At 42.5% G+C, this 17,184-nt stretch overlaps 1 protein-coding gene across 1 annotated transcript; it reads right to left on the reverse strand.

Annotated features, from left to right (window-relative positions):
* Window positions 1-633: 633 nt before the first annotated feature.
* Window positions 634-16,223, reverse strand: slc1a9 (solute carrier family 1 member 9). The gene is made up of 11 exons (XM_070847173.1): window positions 16,202-16,223; window positions 12,807-12,959; window positions 11,974-12,126; window positions 10,975-11,225; window positions 9,077-9,182; window positions 8,828-8,954; window positions 7,224-7,457; window positions 6,303-6,497; window positions 3,014-3,148; window positions 2,413-2,851; window positions 634-1,843 (listed from the first exon to the last, which is right to left on the reverse strand). The coding sequence occupies exons 1-11, from the start codon at window positions 16,221-16,223 to the stop codon at window positions 1,661-1,663; spliced, it is 1,998 nt and encodes a 665-aa protein (XP_070703274.1). The 3' UTR covers window positions 634-1,660.
* Window positions 16,224-17,184: the final 961 nt, after the last annotated feature.

Genomic DNA, 17,184 nt, shown 5'->3' on the forward strand with positions numbered 1-17,184 from the left:
CTCTAACTCTTCTTTGAGAGGATTAAGTGTGTTGGTATCTCTGTGTGTCATTGTCTCATCAGTGTGTAAGCACAGCCTCGTGTGTAGTGTGTGCATTTTGTCTGTGTGTTTGTTGCAACTTTTCCATCCAGCAATATCTTTGTCTGCAGGATTTTTCCTGACTCTAGTCACCAAACACTGACGTGTGTCCCCTTTCCAATGTAAATCCCTCCAGATTGTGAAAGTTACTTAATCAGTAGAGAAAACACAAAAGAAGTGCAGTTATTTTAAATAAATCTCTAAGATTTTATTGCTTATAATATACACATGACCTGGACCTGTGAATCTGAGTTAAGACTTAAGTATCTAGGGAAGGAAAGACTGATGAACTTATTTTACAGTAATCAAGACCTCAAAACAATAAGGGAGAGTAAAAGTAAAATAACTAGTGAATTTAAACGTACAACAAAATTAAAACAGAATCTTGCCTATTACTCATCATTTCAGACACCAGACCACCACAAGAAAATACAAAACATAAATAATATAGACAATATCAACATCAAGAGTGACTGCTGTCGGGGAAAGATGAGGTGATGTATAAGAAAAGCACCAAGGATGAAAAAAGAGAAGCAAGAAGGAAGAGAATTATAAAAATAATGCCTGCTGGTTGTATATTTCTTTCATTTATGTGATCCTGTTGGTATTCTAGAGGTCGTTTAAAGGAATAATTTGACATTTTGGGAAAACGCTCATTAGCATTCTTAAAAGGGTTAAAAGAGAAGAACTATGTCTGGTAGCTATGGAGCTACAGCTAGCAGCCAGTTATTTTAGCTTAGCATAAGGACTGGAAACAGAGGGAAAGAGTTAGCTTGGCTCTGTCCAAGGCAGATAAATGTGCCTGCTAGCACCTCTAACGCTCACTAGCTAACATTGTGCACGTCATTTGTTTAATGCACGTGAAAATGATGATGGCTTTACGGTATGGACATTTATGTGCCTGACTATTTTCCAGTCAAGACAGAGCTTTTGTAAGAATTAACCATACAAAGTGTTAATCAGTGAGCTCTAGACGTGCCAGTAGGCAGATTTTATTAATTATTCTCACATATAAGCATAATATCAAATTTCCTATCTGACCCCCTGCAAGACAGCAAATAAGCACATTTCAGAAAATGTGAAACTGACTTTATTACTTCCTGCCGCAAACATAAAAGTAGAAGAGAAGGAGTTAAGCAAAAATATGAGCTTATAACTCATGGTTGTGCGTTAAAAGGCTGGTAAAAAAATTGGCCTCAACACAAAGAGCTGGCTCACAATTTCTCTCCCATCAGGCAAATTTAAGGAAGTTCACACATTCAGGTGCATATTAAGTTTGTTATCAAATGACAAATCAAGACAGTGATGGAAATGAGTAAACTAGGGAAACAACTCTCCATTTAAGTTTTTTTTGGGGAAACCAAAGGGCGAAAGCCTCAGGCCTGGAGTTATCAAGGGCTCTTCTAAGGAATTTTACAGGGTGTTGCCATCGCAACATTTAAATATCAATGCATATTAAGCTCAAAATAAGCTAACTGATCACTTATCCAACTGTTCAACTCAAAATACATCATCCACCGTGGGCCACCACTGGAATCTTATCTTCTAATCAATGAGGAAACTTTTTGGTGGTGAAACAAAATCATGGCAGGTCACCCGGAGGGATGGTGTGCCTCCGATCATACGCAGTGTCGTCACTCTCCTCGCCATCGCTTACTTCACCCAGAACCCTCTCTCTGTCATCCTCCTCCTCAGTTTCACTCTCTCGCCTCAGCCTCTCCCGTTCCCTGTCTCTCTCTCTGTAGGAGCGAGGCAGCGTGGGAATCTGAGGAGGCAAAGAGGTATAAATAAGAACATGCACACCATATGATTTTTATTTTTTTTTACATATGTACACATGCAATATTTGAAGAGATTAGTGCTCTGATCATTTTACCTGAGACACAGGGCAAGGAATAGAGTTAGCATACCATGTTGGATCCAAACATGACTTGAGTGCACTATTATCTACCTTTATCTTGTTAATATCAAGATTCTATCAAGATAAATCAGATAAAATGATTCCTAAATACACCAATAATTTTTCACCATCTGCTGAGCAAACCTCATACATCCTAGATAATGTGAAGGGCTCCAACTGACAACAATAATCCTTGTCAGTATATCTGCAGACCATTTACTCAACTTATTGTTAGGTCCATAAGACCACCAGGAGACAGTCTTGCAGACCTTTCATATCATAATAGTGATAAAAGTAATAATTTTATTTAAATAGCACTTTTCCAGCCTGAGCACAAATTGCTTTCCACATAAAATTCCTTAGGAGTTGAGCAGAATCAGAACTAATCAGAACTTGTAGCATTGGAAGCAGAAGCAGCAGCAGATGGTAGATACCTGGCTATCGTGGCTGGGCAGGGCGCAGTAGCCCGGCTCCGTCCTGCGGAGGAGGTGTGGAGAATGAGTACGGAAAGGTCGGGGGGAATGGGAGCAGACGGAGCGCGGAGAGGGAGAGCGGATGGAGCGTGGTGATGGGGAACGGATGGAACGGGACGGAGAGTAGGTGATGGAATGGGACTGCGAGAGAACGTGGCTGTGGTGGTTTTGTTTGGGCGGACGAGGGGAGCGAGGGGGCAGTTCAGGCGGTTTGATCGGGTCGATCAGGTCCATCTCTGTGAGGATTGGGGGTGGTGGGATGAAATCGAGTTCCTCCTCCGGTGGGAGCATTTGCATTTCTGCTGCATCAAGTTCGGCGAGCTCAGCCTTGGACAAGTGGTCCACGATCCCGGCGCCAAATGAGTCGCCCACAACATTGATGGAGGTGCGCATTCTGTCACTAGGTGGACAAACAGTATGAAACAGATGAGAGCCACCAAGAGGCAAACAACACCAATACTTTTGTAACCCCTCTCCCAAACGTTAATGTTTAAGCTGAAATGGATTAATCCTCTGCTGTTCAACACACATACACCATCCGCCTATCAGACACCCGACTCACAGCAGCCAGTCGACAGCGATGAGCAGACTGATGTCCTGAGTAGGAAGGCCCACAGCCGTCAGGATCAGCAGCATGGTAACCAGTCCAGCACTGGGAATACTGGCAGCTCCAACACTGGCCAGGGTGGCAGTCATACTGGGGAGGGAACAAACAATGAGCCAGATCTTTACGTTGTCTGACATCTTTTCTTAGCTATTGTACTTGAACACCACAACCAATGCAGAAAGCAAAATGCATGCATAACTTATCTGTCAGAAGTTTATATTTGAAATAGAAACATGAAAACTCAAACAAACCACGTCAGGCGCTTCCACACCACTGGTAAATACTTGGAATACAAATTGAAAATATGATTCATTAAAAGTGACACTGTACAATTTTGTTTTGCACTGTGGAAAAGGAAGACGTGCAAATCAGGGCAGTCGGCCAAGCAGAGAACTACTTTTCACTACTGTTTTCACTACTAGTTCAATATTTTTAGTCCCCCAAATATCTGCCTATAAACTGAATCAGTCTAATTAAGCCCTCTGAGCCCTAACAGAGATTTACGTGTTTTGCTTTCCGTCGCTGACAGTGACAGCACAGATATCTGGGCAGCAATGATTTCCTCCAATGGGGAAAACATTCTCAAAACATTTGTTTGGAATTGGTTATGACATGACATGACGCAATTAAACATCGCTGGCATTATTTGGCAAGTTATGATTATAAATCAACAAATCCATGAGCAGCAGTGCATTAGATGAAATATATTGTATAATCTAACACTGAGACACATTAAGTTGTAAAAGTAGAATTTTGATCAGGCAACATGATGTAGAGCGTACACACAGCCCAGTGAGCAGGAGATCTGCGGCACACTGCACGCAGACACCTGTCTGTCACACCTCCTGGTCAGCAGCTGCTTTTAATGCAAATGTGAAGATTTAACGGCTGAAAGAGATGAAGTGAAATTGATTTTATGCATCATACACCTGTGGAATACAGCCCAGGACATGTGGTTGTGATGACCTGCAAGTGAAAAGACCTATAAACTGGAATAATTTTTATTTTCTTAAGGTTTTAGATGATAACCTTTATCTTAATAACAGGCGACAGCTTCTACGTGATCTCCTGGTCATATTTCCTGGTAAAAGCAGCTGAGCAGTAGAATCCTTTGATACAGAAACGTCACAGTTTTATTGTGCATGTAAGATGTCACCACAGTAATGGCAGCTTATTTTGCTTCTGCCCTCAACCCTTTATATTACATTACATGTTGCATCATTATAAGACACCTTTTCACCTTTCTCCCTTACAAAGACTCATACCGATAATAGCAGAATGTGAGCTGTGGTACTACCTTTTCATAACGTGACGGAATAAAAAAATAGAACCGCTCTTGAAAGGTCACATCACTGGGAAATAGAATTTTGTGCTTTACAGTTGCAGGACCTGGTCACACAGCCTGATATTTACAAGTGTTAATTTGACCAAATCATACACACAACATTGGTAAGAAAGTAGCATATGAGGAAGGAATGCTTATTGCCCTTCTGCCATTTACAACAATCTCTTGATGTTTCCTGACTTAAACCTTTAACACTCAAAAGAATGTTGCTTGTCGTGACACGTCTGTAATTAGAGGAATCATCAGTTCATGTTGGTCCCAGATGTGGCTGCAGGCCAGTGGGGACACTGTTCGAAACTGGGATGTTTACTGCAAAACACTATTCATCTGATCTCAGAACTCTGCATGAAATCTCAATCGTTTCTGACAAACTCCAGCGCTTATTGCCACCCCACTGTGACCCCACTGTCACTGGGAGATGAAGTGGGACATTCAAAGGATTTACACACCACATATGGACCTTATTTTACAACAATTTCACCATACATGCCGCAGTACAATAGTCACAGTCTTACAGAGCTTTGGTAAATTAGATTTTGGAATTTGATGGCAGTTGATGAAAGACATACAATAAACAGCTTCGATGTGCTGAGTATCATTTGTAACCCGTGGCCACAACAGGCAGAGTCTGATCCAAGTAGACTGGTTCCAATCAGACATAAATGTTTGCTGCGGCTGCAGAAATGAGAAACGAATATCTCATTACTTCCTTGCTGCATGCTGAGTTTTAGGCTGCCGCTCATCACTGCCTCAAATTGATGTAAGTCATGTGATGTCTTTGGAATTTTGTTTACACAAACATATTTAGAATTAGGGATAGCGTTACGTGAGAAGTGTTTAATGAAATTCGGACTTACACAGTGTGTGGCCCTTCAAGATCAACAGAATTTCAATTTAGAGCAACTTTATGAAACTTATCTGCTTCAAATTAGCACAGCAGGTAATACTGTGCAATATTTGCAACCAGATTCAACAGCCAATCGAAACACTGAAATCATGTCAAATGACGTTCAGTTGGGTACTACTAGAACCTCTTGTTATCTACTATAATCAGCTGATAGTTGAAACAACAATAGACTTGTGACATGGACCTAAAAAAAAAAAAAATATGAAGGTTCATATGCTGCCAAGCTTTTCACATGCATGTTAAACACATTTCATGTTTAGAAGCACACGTCAGTGGTGGTTCCACATCAAACAATTCCTGCCAATGACATAATCGGAGGTAAATCTGATTTCTGTGTCCTCAGATAATGACTAGCAGTCACAAAACATTCACCTCCAAACTCCTCTCCACTCAGAAATGTGTTTTTCTTTTCGGTCCTTCCCGTGTTGATGTTTGAGCGTCACTGTGCAGAATGATTTATGTGCACAGTTTGACACTAGAATGCTGTTTTCACACTCATCTTCTGAAAGTCTCTCCTTGCTCACCTTAAAACTGAGTTTAACATATGAATGTACTAAAACACAAATTTTGTGATTTTCATGTGTTTAATGTCTTAAAACGTGACTGAGGGAGATTTTGGAATAACTTAAGGCTGAGGCTCCCACTTTGTTTGGCCACTGTGGGATGTTTTTGTACTGACAATGTTGTTGTTGGCTGGCAAACACAGGGGTGGGGCTGGAGTGCATCTGACGCACGACATAAAGGTCAAATGTTTGGATATTGTAATACATGTGTTAGGCCTCTTATCTCTTTTATCTGCTCTGTAGAAACTCTTGGATGCAATTACAGTGTTACAGTGCCAAGTGCTGGTATGTTAACCACGGATTAGAAAACACTGATTTAAGGTGTACACCTTTACTGAACTAAACTGTGTGTGTGTTTGACCTGTTTCCCCTAACAGTAAAGTTGAACATCCGGTGGCATGTGTGGAGGCCATCTGCCATGTGCCTTACCTAACAGTGATGATCTGTCCAGTATCCAGGGTGATGTCGTTCATCTGGGCAATAAAGATGGCTGCCACAGCCTCATACAGGGCAGTGCCGTCCATATTAATGGTAGCACCTATGGGCAGCACAAAGCGAGTCACACGCTTATCAATCTTCAGATTTTCCTCCAGGCAGCGGAAGGTGACGGGTAACGTCCCCGCACTGAGAAGAGAAGGCCCCACAAGATGGCGAGTTAGAAAAAAAGGTGCAGATGTACAAAGAGCAGGAGCAATGTGTCTGCTGAAGGATATGAAATAGGTAGACAGGTGTGGAAAGACAGAAGTGCAGAGGTGAGGGGGTAAAGTCAGCTGACAGCCTCCTCCTAACAACTGGTGTAGGCCACTGTTGCAATCCTCCAACATGTGAATTAAAGGAATTTGATTCCCGGCCCTGCTAAGCTCGTGTCATAATATAATTAGAGAAAACGCTGATAGGATTACCAATATTCACTAAAGCCTCAGTAATGTGCCAAAATGACAGTTGGTTTCAGCAGCAATGCAGAATCCCAGACGGGCCGAGCCAAGCCGAGCCAGGCAGGATACAGCAGGGCCAGTTTCGTCGGTGACGACTAATCCGAAAGCTTAGACATTTACAACACAGGATCTGTCTGACATGGACTTGTCTATGATAGCCTGTGCTTACACACATTTGGCTCTGCTGTCCTGATTTGTCAGTTCATTCGTAGAAATACAGAATTTGCCTTTAGCCCTTTCAGATTTAACCCAAATAGCTGAAAGTGGGTAGCAGGCTATGCCGATCAATCATAGTAACTACAGCAGCTGCGCGAGGAATAGATGTTGTAAAAGAAACATGTGACATGTGTTAACACATGCCCGAACTTCCACACACACACACACATACAAACACACTTCGTGCAGGCAGTCCTACCTGCTAGCAGTGCCCAAAGCTGTGATCCAAGCCTGGAAGATTCCAGAGTAGAAAACGAAGGGGCTTTTTCTGGTGGTAGCAAAGAATATAGCAGGTAGGATCAGGCCGCCGTGGATCACCAGGCCCACGATGACGGTCACCATGTACATACCCAGCTGCCTGGCCACCACCTCCAGGTCTCCGATGGCCGCAATCTTGCCCGCAATCAGAGAAGCAATGCCTACAGGAGAGTACCTTGAGCACAGAGTTAAGAAGACACATCAGTGATGTGATTGAAGTGATTGAAATGGAACTGACGGTATATTTTTCTTTCTTTTAAATACTGCAGAGCTTAAATTGAAATGTATCTTTTCAATAAATGATTAATCAAGTAGAAAACTTTCTCTTGCACATGGAAGCATTTATCAGTGGTTTTGCCAAAAAAACAAAACAACGATCTGTTATTTCAGACAAACAAATGTCAGCCAAACATCTAATCAATCTTCATTCACGGTCAAAGGAACACTTTTCACTATGACAGGACACGACACATTCTTGGATCTCTGGTTTCCAGCTTTGGAGTGCAGTTGTTTCTGTTCATGAATACGAGCTGCTGTGGGACACATGAATTAAACTGGTGTTCCCCTTTAAGGTCCGAGTCAAAGAGGGTCTCATCCAGTCAGCGGCCTGCTCTCCCAGGTCAGCTGCCTGCTAAACCCCGAGCCTGGCATTAAGTGACAGTTGTTTGGTGGAGTATGCTGTGTATATGATTTGATGGATGTGTTCCTTGTATGATACGTGTTTTTGTATACACTGGACGCTGTGTTTGGCTCGCTCCATAGGCCCGTGAGTAATCTGTTTATACTGTGTGAGTGATACGAACAAGGACACAATTCCTTTGGTGTCCAGCTGCACATGTAGATGGCCTCGGAGAGCTGCAATACAAGCATCCTGCTGTTTGTCTTCCAACCGCCTACCCTGCTCCCCCCCCTTCCCTTCCCGTCCCTGCTCTGAGTGCCACTACACTCTCTTTCTCTGTGCGACAAGCCGGGGTCCTGCGAAGCCTCAAGGAGTGCACTGCTCTCTGAAGACATGCTCTCACACGCATCTTTCCACGTCCCGCTGTCCCTCCCACCCGCATCTGCTTTCTGCTCTGCTGCCAAGTGGCTCCTCTGCCGTCGGTGGATCCATTACATTTTGGAGATCTTCCACACCATCTCCCCTGGGAGCCCACAACATTGTTCCGGGCCCCGGCTCCTGCTACTCCCTAGCATACCACAGACTCCAACATGTGCCAGGGAAACCCTCTCTCTGTCTGTCTCTCTCTCTTTCCATCTGTCCATGTCCTTCACTAGCATGCTTTCTCCCTTCTCCCTTTTCCCCTTCCTTTCTCTCCTATTCACTCTTCAATGTCTGCCACTGGTGCTTGTTCCCACAATTTGTCTCACGTACACAGACTTCACCTTATCCATCACTGTCACTAACCTCTGTGTGTGGTATCTCCAGAATGTCAAAGCAATGTAGCCGTTGGCCCACATGAGCAAAAACAGAGACACGTTGTGCATGCTTGCAAACGCACACCCACACGTGCACACAAACACACACAGGGAAAGCAAGACACTGACCACATGATCAGGGAAACCATCGTCATGATAATCTCGTTAAGGATGTTGAAGAAGTCGCACATGACCTTCCCTCGCTCGCCCATCCTGCTCATGCAGATCCCAAAGGTGATGAAGAAGCCTATCAAGCCTTGAGGAAGACACAAAGCAGCACGTGACTGGAGACTCCAACATGCAGTGGAGTAAAGAAGCAAACACTAAATGTGATGAGATGATTGGATACCTCTAAAATCAGTTCAGTCATAAACTCACCGAGGACGTTCATGCCCCATTTGTATTCCAGTTTCTTCCTGTTCACTAAGATGGGCTCAGTTTGGTTTGATGCTGTGACCGGCACCTTTTTCAGCACCGTCTGAACCTGGAGGGATGACACAAAGGCGTTTAGACTGATCAGGGGTTCATCTTATAACTGAAGTGGCATGATTCCAATTCATCAAAACTCTGACTTTGTAACTCATACTGTGCGTGAGCAAACGACAGCTTGGCAGCAGCACAATTAACTCCGATTTGTGTAAAGCAAAGGTAAAACAGAGAACAAGAGATTCGCATATAAAGACAACAAAGGGAAAGAAAAGAGATACATTGGGGGTTGAAAGGTTAAGGACGAGTCCTTCCTGCAAAAGCAATTATGCCTTTTATGACTTCAATGAATCCCTGATGAGTGCAAACAAAAGAGGCAATAAAACAGAGATGCAGACAGAAAAGAGAGATGTGAAGAAAGACATCAAGGTAAAAGGGAAAAAACAGAGAATACCACAGAGAGAAGAAGAGAGAGCAGGAGTCTATAAGCTGGTGCTCAGCAGTGTTCCCTGGTCACTCTGGTAAATAATGATATAGCATTACAGATGTAAAGAGATTAACAGCAGCAGAAGGCCTGACACTCATCCAGTCCAACGTAGACAACTACTTCTAATCACTCAGACACACATGCATAACAGAGAGAAGAAGGAGGAAACGGGATTTGGACAGAAGAAGACAACTGTTGCATCATGATTGAGACTTGATCAGCCTGGATTAACAGTAGTCATCTACTCTGACTCACCCCATCTACTGTAACTGGGTATTCAGGAAAACAACAACCTTATTTTACAGTCAACAAAGTAACAAAGTATCTCCATGTGGATCATTTCTGGTGTCTCACCTTTTACAGTATCAGCATTCCAAAAATTCAATCCAAACAAACTGCGATGGTATGAAATACAGAATGAACAGAAAGTAAGCATTGGCCTTGGCCTTTTGTAGCCAAACCGCCTTTGAGTCAAATCGTGCTTTCACTCACTCCTTCCACATGTAGAAAACATTTTGTGTGGAGGTTGGAGGACAACCAGATTCTCTGGAGAGTCACAAGTAACAACTCTCAGTAGTTCTGTCCTGCTCAGTTAATACCTTTTAAAGAGTAATGGCTTCAATGGCTTTTTTACTTGAGAACCGTGGACATGAACCGACATGAATCTGCTTGCAGCCCTCCATCACAAAGTGCACTGCCTCTTTGGGATATGAGCAGTTCAATCAAAGAGTGATTTTACCTTATTAGTGTTTCATTTGAAAACCTTGTGGAGCGATGAAGAGTTAAAACACTATATAATTTCACAGTATTCCAACATTCATCTCACATATTCACCCCCCTTGCGGGTCCTGACCCACAGGTTTCTGTCTCGAGAAGGACTTTTTTGTCCATGCTGGCATAAAGACAGGGCTCCAAAGTTAAATCTTGACCTTGAAAACAAACTCAGACAAAGATCATGTGATCGAAAGCTCCACAACAGCTGCTTAATAGATCTTCTGCTGAGTTTGTTTTGTCAATGGCTGAATAAACTTTGAAGCTCAACTGGATAATACTTATGCAGCAAAGATAAAACTTCTGAATGGCATTTAGCGTGTCTGTACAACTAACAGTTGGAAATATTTCAGATGAAGCATTTCTCTGAATGTAATTGGTCACCTTAAGCTTAGATGATGCAGCTTTCATTACAGGACAGGATTTATAGTCTGATACACCAAGAACTTCAGTCATACAAGAAGGGGAAGTGATGAGTTACAAATAACTTATTTCTATGAAAAGACCAGCACTGGCCTTTAACCTGTATCTGTAGTATTTGTATTTTCAATGCTTACAAATCTGTGATGTGAGGGTGTGTTGCCATAGCTACCTGTTGGAAGCAGGCCTGCACCAGGTTCTCAGGGAAGAGGTTTCTGATGAGGTCGAGGAAGGCATCCAAACTGCTGACCTCCTGGTTCTTTGGGGCTGAAGTCGGACCTCCCCTCAGTTTGGGGTTCCCCGGGTGGATCCCCAACACCAAGATGACCCCGAGGATGGCAGCAATTACAGTGGTGGACATGTAGTACACCATGGCTCGACTACCCATCCTGCCACTGGAGCGGGCGTCTAGACCAGCCAGCCCTGAAAGTCAAGACAGATGACCATCAGTGTTTACACTAATCATGTACACATCCTGTGCTGTGACTGCAACTGGGTTTAAAACTGTTCTTAATATTCTAACTTTAGAATGTTAACTTATACACAGTTAACGTGTTAAAATGCTGTTAAATAGCTTGTACAGTTAATTATGCTGGAAGTGTGTTGGTGTTTAGCATGCAAAGCACAGCTGAGGCTGACAGGAATTTAGGGGAAAAAAACACTGAATTCGAAATTCTTAATAAACTGATAAATTGTGGATGTACTGCTGGCGCCGTTAGCCATTGAACCAACAGTGCTTAATTACTCTTAAAATACTAACATAGGGATGGAAACTTATGTCCAGTTAGCATAACATTTAGCATTTAAGTGTGAGACCACGTACAGCGCATTTTAGCATACAATCTCACATCTAGCATGCAATAGTAGCATTACCCTCAAAGTAGGCTACAGGCAGAAAGTGTCAGTCGTTAGTCCAGGTATGTCATCATGAGTCAAATTTGACTGGTTGGTCTTATTAAGATAGGTCATTGGGATTCATCCTCCGGGGGCCATGAATATCCAGTTTTTATGGACATATTACACTAGAAAAGAAAATGCTGGTCTGACAGACTAACCAAAATAACTTTAATATGACAAATATTTAATTTGTTGCATTAAAACCAGACAACATACTACCTGTACATTAACATTGACTGTGTGTCTACGTCTGCATGTGTGTGATGTGGCACACCTGTGATAAGGCTGGAGATGATGAGAGGGAGGATAAGCATCTTCAGCATCCTCATGAGGATATCTCCGGGGAAGGAAACCATAGTCAGGGCAGCGCTGTCTGTCACCTGCATGTACCGAAGCAGCATCCCAAACACCGCTCCCATGACAACACCTTAGGAGAAGAGAGGAGGATGTACTTTTTTAGAAACAGTTAATGTTGCTTTAATTTTTTTTTCAAGCACTGATAGCTTGATGGCAGAAATATGACGAAGAAATGACGAATGACGAGAAAACGGGTTTTGGCCGTCATAAACCATACGTTGATAGACCCTCAGCTTCTACGTTTTTCATGAACTGACTGGCCTACTTCTCTTTCCCACCAAAAATGTTGTTTTACATCTGACATGTAAGAGACCTCTGACAAATGAGACCCATCTACTGTAATGTAAACGAGTTTAAATCAGGGTTTAAATCTCGGTAACAAATGACTGACAAAAATAACATACTTCTTGACTTTGCAGGGGCTTTTTTGACGAAGTATACCAAAGTGTTTACAGAGGCAAGCTAAGGACAACAACAAGGCTGAGATGTCTCTTGGGGAAATTTAGTCTGTACATCTAGGATTCTGCATGTTCATATCTTTTTTTTTTTAACAAATTCAATTCAGTAAAATATGTGGATGTTAAACTATGTTAAACAAAAGCTGGAATTGGGAAGCTTGTTTTTTCAAATGCTTCTTAGGAGTCCTTGTTTCTTGACTCACATTTTTAACAACTACAATCCAGCTTTCATAGGCTGATAGATGGGCTGCAGTTACACATAGAGAAGTATCAGGAGACAGTCCATGCATACCCATAACAGTGAGTCCCAGCAGCAGGCTGTGGGTGTTGCGGCTGCAGTGGCCAGCATCTTTAAATGCAAGTTCTGTGTTGTCATCCTGCTGGCTTTCTTCTTTCTGCTTGTTTGAGTTGGACTGGTTGGCTGTTGGCTGGTTTGTCATCCTGCCTGTGGACAAAGAGCAAGAGATGGGTTTGCTGCTGGGAAAATACATGTTTCATCATCATTCCGCCCATGCTGGCCTGCACAGTATTCAGTGTTGGCTAATGATGCACCCTTGTCTCTTTCACTGATTTGTCAAGTGTGAAGACGCTGGACTGTTTATAGACTATCTTAACAAAGCCTTCTTCTGTGGCTAGTGAGGACTCACATTGTTGCCATTCTGAGTGGCTGACTCTGTTCTTAAAGTAGGATTAGAGACAATCAGGGCTACCTAGCGCTCTGTCAGGACAGGAATGTCTTTTGAGTATTTGGGTTGGGTTCTAAAGGAAGTAAAGAATCATGACTGCAGGCAACCCAAACACAGAAGGCAATGGCTGAACAGGAGACAGCTCAAGAGATGTAATCTGTAGTCATCCTCTAAATGAGGCAGAAACTGCCAGAATCTTAATTTAATACAGTATACAGCTGCTGATAAAGGAAGATTTGTAGCTGATGAGTGTGGTAAAGAATGAATCATCTAGGAGCCATGAGATATGGCCCCTGGCTGTCTGATTATTACGGGCCTGGACGAGGGCTTGAGTGGAAGTTAATTATTGGCTAAATCCATACTGGAGGAGAGCATGAAAGAACAAGAACAAGAGTCCACAGCCATGCCGTCGGTGCTGTGAAGCTGTGCTTAGGAACAGTGGTGCTTAAAGCTAAATTCTAATGGCAGCATGCCAATGTGATCACAGTGACAATGACAATGTGCTGATGTTGGGCAGATATAATGTTTACCACGTTTACCATCTCAGTTTTTGTGTGTTACCATGTTAACATTTTCTAGTTAGCCCTCAAAGTACAGTACAGCTGAGTCTGTGGGAATGTCATTAATATGCAGGTATTTGGCTGTAAAAAACATATTCAAGTATTAAACAAGTAAAAACTTTACGTTTGATGATGATGTCAGGGGGTCGTGAATGTCTGCAGAAAGTTCCATGGCAATTCATTGAATAATATTAAAGCTATTTCAGTCAGTGGTAGACTAACCAACTGCTACTGTCACCCCTGGAGCCAGAGCACAAGCATCGCTAAAAAGAATAATTTGGCAATGATGAAATTCAGATATGATGGCTGTCCAATTGCAATTCAGTAGCATGAATAATCAGAAAGGATGCAGATAAATACAGAAAAAGATAAATGTAACATTTAGAGTGGAAATCACTCAGTCACCCTAAAGGCATGTCATTTATTTGAGTGTGCAATAGTTTTCCAATAAACAACTGTTAATGGTTATCATTTAAAGTCTATTTTCGCTCATGTGCACACAACACAGGATTGTTAAGGAAGCAATCCAATTTTCCTCCGAGGCAAAGTCATCACCCTCAATACGAAGAAAGAGTCAGCGAGTAAGAATGTGTCCACTGTCCAATAACACTACACATTTCAGAGACCCCACCGCCACCATCTCTAAACATTAATCGTATATAAACACATCTGGAGAGCGGTGCAGCCATGCCAAATCCTTGTCAGATGCATGAATGTCACATTTACAAACAGTCTGACTCTGTGAGACAATTGTAATCAGACATGATTACAATCCATCAGCTGTGTGGATGGCATTTTCTGCACAGAAAATAGTTACACACATTCAAAAAGCACAGCAAGCAAGGGGAGCAAAAATGTTACCTACTAGTTCTGCTCTCACACTTTCACCTCCATTCTCTCATCTCCTGCTTTCTCCAGCCATTTCTCTTTCCTTTCTAGTCTCTTCAACGGCCGCCAGTCCAGACACAAAGTCGGATTGCCAGTGTGATCGGAAATTGTATATTTTTGGGGCGGAGAATGTCCTGATAAGTTTCAATTGCAAAGATATAATCCTCTGTGAATGGAGCACCGAGGAGATGGGGGGCAGGGTGTTCTACTGTTCTAGTCTTCACAAATCCTCTTTTCAGTCCTTATGTCATTCTTAGCATGAACATTGTTTGGTAATGTCAGTCAACCATATGCGCTTCAGTTATATAGCAGTCTAACGGGGGGTGGGATGGGGGAAATCGAACAATGAACTCATGGACAAGTGGAAAGAGTTTTTCTTCATCATCATAACGTTATGTTCTGGATATATTCAAAAGTCATCAAACTGGGATTAAGGCTGGTTTGCTTAGTTTAGGACAAAACTTTTGGCAGCGCAGGTTATTCTGCGATGACATGTACTGTGGAATATGAAAAGAAAAGGTCACGAACTTTCCTCTCTACATGTATAAGGCAATTTAAGCCCCAGTTACATGAGTGAGTAAAAATGAGGATGATTGTCATCCTCTCTGGCAGGGAAAGCTGGATATTAAACCTTTGTTCCCTGAGCAGGTCAGATGAAGGCCCTGAAATAATGAAGCAACAGCATGTGTCCTGAGAGGAGGGCGGCGCTGAGGAGTATAAGCTGCAAGGACATACTCAAGGACCTGAAGCTGCTCTGCAAATCTGTCTTCCTTTCCCCAACAGACAGATTATTTTCCTGCTCCAGGAAATGTCAGAGCTGCCTCGAGACGAAACGTAGCTGGCCTCTAGGAACCAGCTCTTACTGGGCTGTCCTGTCCTGGTGGCTCTACTCAACTGAGGAAAACAGAAACTATTTACAACCTTGTAAGACTGACTTAGACTTCTCTGTTTCTAGTATCGTGCCTGAAAAGTACTTACCAAAGTACAGTTTATAGGGACACAAGAAACAAGCGCTGATCAGGGCACGAGAGCGATGGCCAGGAGAGGAACTACACGCCTGTTACGTCATATTACAGCTTAGCATCCCTAATAAAACACAGTGGTTCAAGTCAGTGGGTTCAGCCTGTTTGGTCAGGCACTTTACAGTAAATTCTGGATTTCCTAGCAACATAACACAGGTATTACCACTCTGCCAGGTAGGCTGCGGACCAGGAGGCTTTCCCCTTTGAAGGGGAACAGAGAGCATTGGAAGCACATGTCAGTGATGAGAGCTGAACTATAAGGGTGATGGAAGAGGGGCGTCAAAGTGAGCAGAGTTTGGAGCAAGGACACAAGGAAATAGCTCCTGCTGGTATGGTAATGATGACCTGGCTGTTTACATGCCCTCATGACCCAAAAACAGCTGCAAGACAGAAAGTCTCCCACGGTGACGACTACGTAAACATCAGGGTCTTCAATGTAAATACTCTTGTAATCCATCAGATGTGTAATGATGACCTATGCAGTGCGTGATAACCATCAAAATCAGTCTCCACATGCAGCCATGTACTTACGACACATCTTCTTAATCGTCATGGTTTCCAGGATGACGGGCAGTGATGACAGAATGAGTTAATCTCCCAGAAGAGCGCGAGTTGATTACTGTAAATGAGCCCAAGCTGCTGTAGATAAAGGTGCACATGCCATCAGAGCTGGACACGACAAACTGCCTCAGTGTTCAGTGTTTCAGTCCGGCTGTCAAAGACTTGTCAGCGTCAACATCCCCCTCTTCCTAGTACGCACTTATAATCTTCCATGTTAATGATCCATCCAGGTCTCCAGCCAATCGCTGATGTTTGCTCAAGAGATCAAACAGATGTATATAGATGCTATACATACACGTAACCCCCCCACCCGCCAATCTGTCTGCCTGCCTCTGATCCTAACTTAGACATTATAGTAACTTCCAATAGCTAGAAATCAACATAAGAATAAGAATACGAATGTGGTTTGAATTCTGGATGCATTTATTTGGCCTTTATAGCCACTTAACATAGAGACTACAGCAATTAATAGACATTTGTGGTCTGTTGTTACCTTTAACATTTTACTATCTAGCTTGAATTACTTATTGTATGTACCAGGATTATTAATACCCTTTTTTACACACAAGTGTGAGTATGTACAATTAGATCTGAAACAACTAATCGACTCTGCAGAAAATAATCAATTAATTGCTTAAGTCATTTTCCAAGAAAAATCCATGTGAGATGATTTGCTCATGATTTCCTTTTCATAAATTACTATAAACTGAAAATCTTTGTGTTTTGGGACATGTGGTTAAACAAGACATTTGAACAATTGAATTGTGATGGTCATTTTTGAGATTTTGTAGACTAAATGACTAATTAATGCAAAGACTTGTCAGTTTCAGCCCTAAATGGCAGTTTGGCCACTACAAGAGAACATGGAATTTATGGAACTTTTATATCCAAATAGGGTCATTTCATGATGGCATACGAGTCAATAGAGTGCTTTCCCATCAACGGAACACCAA

This window comes from Pempheris klunzingeri, chromosome 17 (genome assembly GCF_042242105.1).
Source record: "Pempheris klunzingeri isolate RE-2024b chromosome 17, fPemKlu1.hap1, whole genome shotgun sequence".
NCBI classification, from domain to species: domain Eukaryota; kingdom Metazoa; phylum Chordata; class Actinopteri; order Acropomatiformes; family Pempheridae; genus Pempheris; species Pempheris klunzingeri.